We start from the raw sequence: 10,764 nt of genomic DNA, 5'->3' as shown, positions 1-10,764 counted from the left end.
CCCCCCCACACCCCCTCCCCCCCCCCACACCCCCCTCCCCCCCCACACCCCCCCCACACCCCCCTCCCCCCCCCACACACCCCCCCACACCCCCCTCCCCCCCCACACCCCCCTCCCCCCCCACACCCCCCCTCCCCCCCTCCCACCCCCCACACCCCCCTCCCCCCCTCCCCCCCCCCACACCCCCTCCCCCCCCACACCCCCCTCCCCCCCCACACCCCCCTTCCCCCCCCCCACACCCCCCTCCCCCCCCCACACCCCCGCACGCGGTGCGGTTGATGATATGAGGAGTTTCCGAGACGCGTTTCCTCCTCTCGACTCCGGAGTTAATTCAGCGAAACCCGAACATTTCCCTTCCCGGAGACTGTGCCGATGAGGGTCGCTGTGTGGCTCTGCCTGTGGGTGAGTGACTGTAGGGGCAGTGGGGGGGGCAGTGGGGCAGTGGGGGGGGGGCAGTGGGGGCAGTGGGGGGGGCAGTGGGGGCAGTGGGTGAGTGACTGTAGGGCAGTGGGGGGGCAGTGGGGGCAGTGGGGGGGGCAGTGGGGGGGGCTGTGGGGGCAGTGGGGGGGGGGCTTTTTGTGAGTGACTGTGGGGGGGCAGTGAGTGAGTGACTGTGGGGGCAGTGGGGGGGCAGTGGGTGAGTGACTGTGGGGGGCAATGGGTGAGTGACTGGGGGGGGCAGTGGGTGAGTGACTGTGGGGGGCAATGGGTGAGTGACTGGGGGGGCAGTGGGTGAGTGACTGTGGGGGCAGTGGGTGAGTGACTGGGGGGGGCAGTGGGTGAGTGACTGGGGGGGCAGTGGGTGAGTGACTGGGGGGGGCAGTGGGTGAGTGACTGGGGGGGAACAGTGAGTGAGTGACTGGGGGGGGCAGTGGGTGAGTGACTTTGGGGGGGGCTAGTGGGTGAGTGAGTGACTGGGGGGGCAGTGAGTGAGTGACTGGGGGAGCAGTGAGTGAATGAGTGACTGGGGGGGCAGTGGGTGAGTGACTGTGGGGGGGCAGTGGGTGAGTGACTGGGGGGAACAGTGAGTGAGAATGGGGAGAACAGTGACGGTGGGGGGAGCAGTGGGTGAGTGACTGTGGGGGGGTAGTGGGTGAGTGATTGGGGGGAACAGTGAATAAGTGACTGGGCGGGCAGTGAATGAGTGACCGGGGGTCAGTGAGTGAGTGACTGGGGGGCAGTGAGTGAGTGAGTGAGTGAGTGACTGGGGGGCAGTGAGTGAGTGAGTGACTGGGGGACAGTGAGTGAGTGAGTGACTGGGAGGGCAGTGAGTGAGTGAGTGACTGGGAGGGCAGGGGTGAGTGACTGGGGGGAACAGTGAGTGAGTTACTGGGGGGGGGCAGTGGGTGAGTGACTGGTGGGGGCAGTGGGTGAGTGACTGGGGGGAACAGTTAGTGAGTGACTGGGGGGGGCAGTGGGTGAGTGATTGTGGGGGACGACTGGGAGAGCCATGGGTGAGTGACTGGGGGGGGGGCGGGCAGTGCGTGAGTGACTGGGAGAGCCATGGGTGAGTGACTGGGGACTGGGGAGAGGGGGGGGGGCGCAGTGGGTGAGTGACTGGGAGAGCCATGGGAGGGGGGGGGGGCAGTGGGTGAGTGACTGGAGAGCCATGGGAGGGGGGGGGGGCAGTGGGTGAGTGACTGGGGGGGGCAATGGGTGCGTTGAGTGGTGGTGGGGAGGGGGTGTAATTGTTAGTTTGATTGTTTGGCTGTTGCCCGAGTTTGGGTTTAAAGGATCAGAAACAGCGTCACTCAATCCCACACAGTGGGTCATTCACTCCACCCTCAAGGCCGGGCAGCGAGCGTGTCAAATAAAACACTGGACAAACTGCAGAGTACACAGTCACTACACTGCACAGTGAATCCTCTGACGCCTGTTGAGACGTGAAAGGCGCTGGACGAAACGTGAGGCTTATTGTCGTGTTGGATGTGCGTGCCCTTACACCACAGGCGGGGCCTGAATGAGTGACGAGGGGGTGGGGGGGTGCGCCCGGTTGGGCCGGGTGTGTCCCCGAACCTGCGGCCGCCTCCATTAGCCACAAGCTCTCTGCTGTTCCTGTGCTGTGTTTCGGGTTTCAGTGTTTCTTGGCTGTGGCCGACTCTGGAGAAGTGAAAGGATTAAACTTCCTCAACACACCGCGCCAGTCCACAAGTGACTTCGACCCGTTTCCCTCTGTTAACGAATCAGGTCAGGACTCTGCTGGAGGGAGGCCCTCCAGGTGCATTTTGCGCTCCTGGTCCATTCCCAAAGCAGCCTCGTCTGGTTGGACATGTGTGTGTGTGTGTGAGACAACCGGGTGGGGAGAGGTCACGCTCGGCTGTCATGCCCTCTACGATCGCATGGCTCAGCCGACACTCACACATGGACAAAGGCCACTTGCGAGGGTATTGGGGGCCCCAGGGCCTGGGGACCCACGCCCCAGGGTGCGGAGGCCAGGCCAGGTGTAAAAGCAAATGGGAGCAAATTAGAACCACACGGAAATACTTATAAATAGAAGGAAATTTGTGCCGCTTCGAGTGAATCGTACATGTGCTGTGTTAGAGAGTGTCCATCCCCCTAGCGCGCGCGCGCGAGCGTGTGTGTGTGTGTGTGTGTGCTGTGTTAAACACTGCCCATCCCCTGGCGTTTTCTATTGAGGTTAGCTTAATCGCTGAGGGGGTGGGGGAAGTCACATACCCAGTGTGAGGAATGTATGAAGAGGGAAGGATGAGTGAGCCAGTGGGAGGAGTGCTCAATGAGCTGCTGTGACCAAGCTGGTGACAATGACAACAACAACTTGCATTCATATATTACCTTTCAAGCCAGATGACATCTCGAAGTGCTTAAGGCAGAGCCGCCACAAGGCAGAGAGAGATGTTATGACCTACTTTGCAGTGCTGCGTTAGCGTAATCAAAGGCTGTATTTGAGAAGGTCCCGGCGACAGACACCAGCCCACAAGGTGTTGAGTTGATATTAAATGTCAGTGAAGGCGGTGAGGATGGAGGGCGCTGTGTATCAGATGTTTTGTTGCGGTGATGAATGTGTGACTCAGTGTTCAGCATTCACTCCGGCCCCTGATAGGGACTCAGGGTTTTCACAGAAAAAGGGGGTTGGAGTATAGTGCTTGGGGTGGGGTTTGGGGCCACTTGCCAGGCAGGAGGTTGCTAACATACTCACCAGACCCACAAGATATACAGTCACTACACTTTGCAGTATACAGTGAAGCGCTTTGAGGTGTCTCGAAGCATTATAAGGCAGGATTATTATTAGTGGTTATCCTCGCTGCTCTCCTCTGCACGGCCTCCAGGACCCTGGACACTGACCGGAGCACCACACAGCATGAGTGTGATGTCCGGAGAATCTTAACACGGCTGATTAGGCAACACTGTACTGTACTGCCTGGCCATGTCTACTGCCTGTACTTGTTGCCCAGGTGTGGGAGTGAATGGAAAATTTTAATGTGTAAATAAAATTATTGAATCTATTATGAAACGACACATTCTTCACCCCCAGAGTTTCAGTGCAGCAGATACTTTAGTTTATTTCCTGCTGATACTATCTGACTACTATCCTCCAGTGGGGGTGGGGGGAAAGGTAAGGTGAAGAAATGTCCAGAATCAAGTGGACCATCTGTGGTCGATGGTTTTTAGTCCAATGTTTGAGCGGGTAGCGATGTGTCAGGGGTTGAGGGGTGGGAGGGGGGGGACCAGGCGACAGAGGTTTTGATGCACTAACCAGTTATCACATTAATAACTCAATGTCTTTTACTTCGAAAGGACGTCCCAAGCATTTCACAGGATGCACTGTAAAGTGAAGTAAATGTGTGTTTTGTGTGCAAAACACGCCTCATTTGCGCAATTAAATCCATTTATCTATCTGTAAATCAGGATCTTTTGATAAGTTCTTGTAATGCTGATTCAACAAAGTTGTGTTCCACAAGAGACGGAAATCCTCCTGATAAACCAACAACTTCTTCACAATCGAAGCATATTTCTACAATCACACAGTGATTGAACAGTAATTTATTGTGACTCTAACCCTGACCTGGGAGTGTGGACGCACAGTGTAGAGGGAGCTTTACTGTGTCTCTAACCCTGATTTGGGAGTGTGGATGGACAGTGTAGAGGAACAGTTACGCGGTGTGTAGGATGCGTGGGCAGCACTGATGGCCGGTGGCTAAGGGATGGAGAAGACGTGGTGATGTCTGGGTCTGATTGTCACCCATCATAAAGTCCCTCTGACGCCTGTTCCCAATGCTCTGTGTGTGTGTGTGTGTGTGGGGGGGGGGGGGGGGGGTGCTGTGTGTGTATGTGAATGGGAAGACTGAGCTCTTTCTTGTTTCAATCTGATCAAGGATCCATTCCAGGTTTCAAGACTGAGGTGGATAGATATTTGTTAGGTCAGAGTATCAAGGGATATGGGGCAAAGGCGGGTAACTGGAGTTGAGGTACAGATCAGCCATGAGTGTGACAGTGTGTGTGAATGTGACGGTGTGTGTGCCAGCGTGTGTCTCCCGCTCCACACCCCTGGATGCTGGTGAGGTTTCCGGTAGCGGTACCCGGTTATTTTTCCGGTTGTTGTCACTTTGCAGACCCGTAGCTTAGTGATTAGAGCCTCGCAAGCGAGAGACAACAACAGCAGCAACAAAGTTACGTTTGTATAGCGCCTTTCATGTCGGGAGGATGTCCCAAGGCGCTGGACCTGGGGTCGGGATCGGGGAGGGTGGAGAGCAGGGGTGAAGCAGGGTGATCGACAGCAAAGTCGAAGAGGAGAGTTTTGAGATGGGTCTTGAAGGAGGCAAAGGGAGGGGGCGAGGCAGAGCGACTGCGGGATAGAGTTCCGGAAGGTGGGGACAGAGTAGCAGAAGGCTCGCCCGCCAATAGTGGGGCGAACAACACGGGTGAAGCAGACCGGAGCATGGTAGAGGGTTAGAAGGTCGCAGAGGTAGTGGGGAGCAAGACTATAGAGGGCTTTGAAGGTGAGGACCAGGATCTTGAACTGTATTCTCTAAAACCTGTGACCTTGAGACCTGGGTTCAATTCCCGACCAGGGCAAAACATTAGGCAAGTCTCCTTACTCCACGTGACTCTGCACACCCAGCAGTATATAGGAACCCTAGAAAATAGGAAGGTGGGGAATAATCCCTTATAAAAAATAATAATTTGGTCACGCAATCTACAACTGTTTGTGGAATACTGCTGTCGCAATTGGCTGCTGCGTTTCGCCCACAAAATATACCGTCACTACGCTTTACAGTATATTCTATGAAGCACTTTAAGACGTCTCAAAGACGTGATGTGGCACTAAATCAAATGCAATGATATATTATTAAATTACTTGGTCCCATGTGCGACGCTCACTGACCTGTGCTGACCTTTGCTGACCCTGGCCACAGGTTTGTGCTGGCGACCCCGCCACCGGCTCCGGCTCCAGCCAGACATCCCGGGAAGCCGGGGGAGCGTGGGAAACCTCTGCTGGGAAACATCCCGGGAATTCTACACAGTGGAGAAAGAGGGACAGAGCCAAGCTGGAGAGGAGCGAGCGACGGCAGGAGAGACACAGCCCACAGATATGTCAGGACAATCAATATTATGACCAGGCATCGGGCAGGTGCTGCATGATGTGCCTGACAGGTGGGCAACTCCGCACCCTCACCCCACCCCTCATTCCTATCCCCCAGCTCACACACACACACCCCCATACACACCCACTGGGGCTGGGTCAGGGTAGGGCTGGTTGGGGGGCAGGGTCGGGGTGGGTGTGGTGAAGGGCAGAAGACACGGCTGGGCTGGTTGGCGGGGAGGGGTGGGGGCACGGTGGGGCTGGTTGGCGGGGGGGTGGGGGCACGGCTGGGCTGGTTGGCGGGGGTGGTGGGGGCACTGTGGGGCTGGTTGGGGGGCAGGGTCAGGGTGGGTCTGGTGAAGAGCAGGGTCAGGGTGGGTCTGGTGAAGGACAGGGGACACGATGGGGCTGGTTTGGGGGGCAGGGGGTAGGGTGGGGCTGGTCAGAGCAGGGCTGTGTCAAGGTGGGGCTCATTGGGGTGGGGTTATGTCAGGGGGCAGGGCTGTTTGGAGTGGGGGCAGGATGGGGTTGGGGCTGGTGAAGGGTTGTGTCAGGGCGGGGCTGGTGAAGAGTGGGGTTGTGTCAGGGCGGGGCTGAGCACAGGTGGCGATAGTGACTGTGTGTTTCAGGTTATTACTGGGTGGCCTCTTGCGACCAGCCAGGTGGCCCTGCCCAATGCAAGCCATGTCTCAGTGAGACCTACATCGCCCACCCCAACTACGAAAAGAAGTGTAGACGTTGCAGAAGCTGTGATTCTGGTAACTGCCTCTCTGTGGGTCAGTGTGTGCGCGCATGTCTGTGTGTGTCTCTCTGTCTGTGTGTGTCTCTCTGTGTGTCTGTGTGTGTCTCTCTGTGTGTCTGTGTATGTGTCTTTCTCTCTGTGTGAGTGTGAATTGGTGTATGTGTGCCTCTCTCTCCGTCTCTATGTGTATGTGTATCTCTGTGTGTCTGTCTCTATGTGTATGTGTATCTCTGTGTGTCTGTCTCTATGTGTGTGTGTGTGTCTCTCTGTGTACCTGTGTCTCTCTCTCTCTGTATCTATGTGTGTGCCTCTCTCTGTCTATGTGTTTGTTTCTCTCTCTCTCTGCCTCCATGTGCGTGCGAGTGCGTCTTTCTGTCTGTGTGTGTGTCTGTCTCTCTCTATCCCTCTGTGTCTTTATGTGTGTGTATTTCTCTCTCTATGTCTGTCTGTGTGTGTCTCGCTCTCTCTGTGTGCTTCTCTCTCTCTGTCTCTGTGTGTGTCTCTCTCTCGCTCTTTCTGTGTCTGTGACACAACGAGCTGTGGTTGATGAGCTGACATGTTGTCCCCAGAACACCAGGTTATCAAAAACTGCACCTCGACTAATGACACTGTCTGCGGTTGCCCCAAGGGCAAATATCAAAATTGTGACCATGAACGCTGTCAAAATTTCCGCTGCCTGAGCTGCACCTCGTGCCTCCAGCGACAAGTCACCATCACCTGTGAGTCATAGTGGGGCTGGGGATGGGACCTGGGTTGGGAGTGGGGCCAAGGCTGTTTACCATCACTTTTCACCCACAAGATATTAGTCACTAAACGTTAGACTTCACAGTCTATCCTGTGAAGGGATTTGAGGACGTCTCGAAGACGTGATGATCAAACTCAAGGATTATTATAATTATGGCTTTCACTCCGCAGGTTCAGACAGAGCGGACACGAGCTGTGGAGATTGTCTCCCCGGATATCAAATGAACAGTGACCAGTAAGTTTTGCTGTCTGACTCGTGCTGTGGCTGACCTGGGAGTGTGGACGCGCAGTGTAGAGGGGGCTTTACTGTGTCTTGAACCTTGACCTGGGAGGGTGGAAGCGCAGTGTAGAGGGAGCGTTACTCTGTGTGTAACCCGTGCTGTCGCTGACACGGGAAGGAATCGATGTGATGAGTGCTGCTCGCTTGCGCTACCTTCTGTTTGTTTCTGGTTCTGACACTGCGGAGACTGTTCAGTGAATGTGAGTTGGTGACTGTGAAATCCTGTGACAGGCAGCAGTGCGTGATTGCCACGAGTCCCCCTGAAGATCCTGAAGTGCCTAAGGAGAATCTAGGACTGAAAGGTACCGGGAGGGGAAGGGGCAAACTAACGGGCAGCGAGCGGGGACGTACAGAGCTTCCACCCGCCTGAGTCCTGCCGCACACTTGCCCCAGTCGGCTGGCAATTGGTCTCAGTGTCTCTTCTTCAGTGAGGGGGTCCCGCTTCTGAACGCTGTCCAGACACCTTTCTGACTCTGTGTGTCTGTGTTTGGAGGCCCTCCGCCACCCCCAAACCCCCCACCCCTCCCCCACCCACCTCCTTGAATGCCCATCTCAAGACCCTTCTCTTTGACCGCGCATTCGGTCACACTCCCACCCCTAACCTCCCTGCCCTCCACCTCTCCTGATCCCAAACCCCAACTCGGGTGCAAACCCCTGATTGTCCAGTGCCTTGGGATGTCCTCCTGATGTGAAAGGCGCCGTGTAAATGTACTGTGTTGTTGTTGTTGTTAGTGTGGGTGCCGGCGGGATTGCTGCCTGTGATCGTCTTTCTCGTTTTATTGGTGGTCTGCAGCCAGAGACAGAGGGTGCCACAGGAGCCTTTCACAATCCCAGGTATAATGCTCAGCCCCACCCTCCTGTCTTGGCCCCACCCTCCCACCCCGCCCTCTGTCTCAGTCCCGCCCTCTCTGTCTCTGACTCCGGTCAGTCTGTGCTTTCCATGTCAATCCCAGCAGCTCCCAAGTGACCCCGTGTTTCTCATTCTCAGTGATGGAAGAAGGCGATTGTAAGGGTATCGAGAAGCAGATGGTGAGTCTGTCGCCCACACTCGATTTCCTCCCCTGCCCGCCTATGCCCCACTCCCCCGCCTGTGCCCCCTGCCGGTACCATCGCAGCCCGTGCCCATACTCGCTCACCATGCTGACAGGCGTTGATGCTCTCTGTTTAATGGTTCTCTCTCCAGTTTGTGGATCTGAACCAAAAACCTGAGTTCCCGACTAACAACAATAACTACAACAGTCAGTCACCACCACAGGAGCTGGATTCCAAAGGTGAGGCGCATCACTGTCTCTAACCCTGACCTGGGAGTGGGAATGGACAGTGTAGAGGGAGCTTTACTCAGTCTCTAACCCTGATGTGGATGGGTAGTGCAGAGGGAGCATTACTCTGTCTCTAACCCGCGCTGTGTGACTGGTTTGTTTGTAGCTGGCCTATGTCCGGGGCTTGCGGAGGGGCGAGCGCTGTACGAGATCATTAACGTGGTGCCTGTGCGGAGGTGGAAGGAGTTTGTGCGTCTGTTGGAGCTGAAGGACTGTGACATTGAGCGAGTGCAGATGGACGTGTTGCTGTTCAGGGACCAGCAATATGAGATGCTGCGCTGCTGGGGCCAACAGGCCAATGCCTCGCTGCAGCTGGTCTTCAACACGCTGGAGGGCATGGGCCTCGCAGGCTGTGCACAGCAGCTACAGGGGCAGCTCCAACACCAGCCTGGCCTCCTGCCCTGAGCCCATCACCAGCCCCGGGCAACATGGGTGGAGGGGCAGTGAGAGCGGGGCAAGGACCGAACATGATTTGGGGGACAAGACGACGTGGGTAGAACGCACAAACCCATCGATACAGAAATATTTATTTGTGGTTTGTTCCAATTTAAGACCTCCCCCACCTGTGCCCTTTCCCCCTTGCATACCCCACCCCCGTATCGTCGTGCCAAACCACCACCCCTGTGCTCCACAGGTCATTCCCGGCTCCCGGCATTGAGCGAGCCGTGGGACCAAGTGCTGAACTTCAGGTGAGAGAAGCCGAGGTTCAAACGCTTCATGCCAGCAGCATCCCCGGTTGTCAGGTTTCCCAGCGCCATCGTCACACTATTTAATGTCCACTGCAGGAGACGGCACCTGATGTCAATGGAATAAGATTCTGAGCTCTTGGGTTGGAGGGGCTGAGAGGAGGATGATAGTCAGAGCCGGCACAGCACATATGTGCAATGTGCCAAACCTCCCCACCCCTCACCTTCGCTGTGTAACCATGTCCAAGGTCCTGGCCCCAATTCTCTAGGGAGATTGTGTGTGTGAATCGCCTACAAATTCAGTCACAAACTCCACGGGTTGTTAAGTCGATTGGCAGATCATTTTCTGGAGGGAATCATCCCTTCAGAAAGAAATAATACTAATTTGGTCAATCAATCCACGACTGTTTATGGGACACTGCTGCCGCGTTTGGCCCACAAAATACACAGTCACTACACTTTACAGTGTGTCATGTGAAGTGCTTTGAGACATCTCGAAGATGTGATAAGGTGCTATAGCAAATGCAAGGATTATTATAGTTGTAATTGTCGTACGGACATAATGTCCACGCGACTCTCTTCAAGATGTTTGAACAATATTGCCTCCATCACATTTTTTTTTGTTTTTATATTAAAATCCTCTAAAAAGGTGAGGGAAGGTCTCTCCAAGGACCTGGAACAAGTTGTTGCTTCTCAGCTTCGCTCCTTCCTCTCCTTCCCTTCTTGAACCCCTCCAATCGGATTTCCGTGCTGCCCACAGCACAGACACTGCCCTGGTCAAAGTGACAAATGACATTTCCCTCTGCCTCCTCAGCCTCCTTGACCTCTCTGCTGCCTTTGACACCGTCGACCACTCTATCCTCATCCACCGCCTCTCCTTTCACCTCAACCTCCACGGCTCTGTCCTTGATTGGTTCAGATCGTACTTCTCACACCACCTGCACTTCATCTCTTCAAACGGTTTCTCCTCTAGCCCCCGCACTGTCTTGCGCAGCGTTCCTCAGAGCTCTGACAGTATCACCATCCGTGGTTGCACACTCAATCTTGCTAAGGCAGTTTGGAACCTTGAGGTCTTGTTCAACCCTCAACTATCCTTTCTACCCCATGCCATGACCCGCTCTGCCTTCCCCCACCTCCGCAACATTACCCGCCTCCGTGACTCTCACACAGAAAGCGGCGAAACCCTCATTCGTATACGCCTTCATTATTTCGAGGTTCGACTATGCAAACTCACTGCTTGTCGGCCTCCCCAACTCCTCCCTCCATGAACTGTAGATCATCCAGAACTCTGCAGCCCGTGTCCTCTCCTGCACTAGGCTCCGTGACCCTATCACCCCCCTCCTCGCCCAACTCCACTGGCTTCCCATCACACAGAGGATACAGTTCAAGATCCTGGACCTCACCTTCAAAGCCCTCCATGGTCTTGCTCCCCCCTACCTCTTTGACTTCCT

The 10,764-nt window shown here is 55.5% G+C and overlaps 1 protein-coding gene across 1 annotated transcript; it reads left to right on the top strand.

Annotated features, from left to right (window-relative positions):
• Positions 1-354: 354 nt before the first annotated feature.
• si:ch211-112c15.8 (tumor necrosis factor receptor superfamily member 1A) lies at positions 355-9,032 on the top strand. The gene is made up of 10 exons (XM_042343780.1): positions 355-402; positions 5,376-5,613; positions 6,172-6,300; positions 6,854-7,003; positions 7,200-7,263; positions 7,540-7,610; positions 8,041-8,142; positions 8,297-8,337; positions 8,492-8,579; positions 8,734-9,032. Exons 1-10 carry the CDS (start codon positions 373-375, stop codon positions 9,030-9,032), a joined length of 1,212 nt encoding a protein of 403 aa, XP_042199714.1. The 5' UTR covers positions 355-372.
• Positions 9,033-10,764: the final 1,732 nt, after the last annotated feature.

The sequence above is a fragment of the Callorhinchus milii genome, unplaced genomic scaffold (genome assembly GCF_018977255.1).
Source record: "Callorhinchus milii isolate IMCB2004 unplaced genomic scaffold, IMCB_Cmil_1.0 Scaffold24, whole genome shotgun sequence".
In the NCBI taxonomy this organism is placed as follows: domain Eukaryota; kingdom Metazoa; phylum Chordata; class Chondrichthyes; order Chimaeriformes; family Callorhinchidae; genus Callorhinchus; species Callorhinchus milii.
The sequence above is the reverse complement of the archived record's forward strand: the minus strand, read 5'-3'. Positions and strand labels throughout refer to the sequence as shown.

Coding starts and splice junctions, on each gene's coding strand:
- si:ch211-112c15.8 (XM_042343780.1), top strand. CDS start 373: ATGAGGGTCGCTGTGTGGCTCTGCCTGTGG. Junction 5,614..6,171: donor CTGCATGATGTGCCTGACAG/GTGGGCAACTCC, acceptor TGTGTGTTTCAG/GTTATTACTGGGTGGCCTCT. Junction 7,264..7,539: donor TATCAAATGAACAGTGACCA/GTAAGTTTTGCT, acceptor ATCCTGTGACAG/GCAGCAGTGCGTGATTGCCA.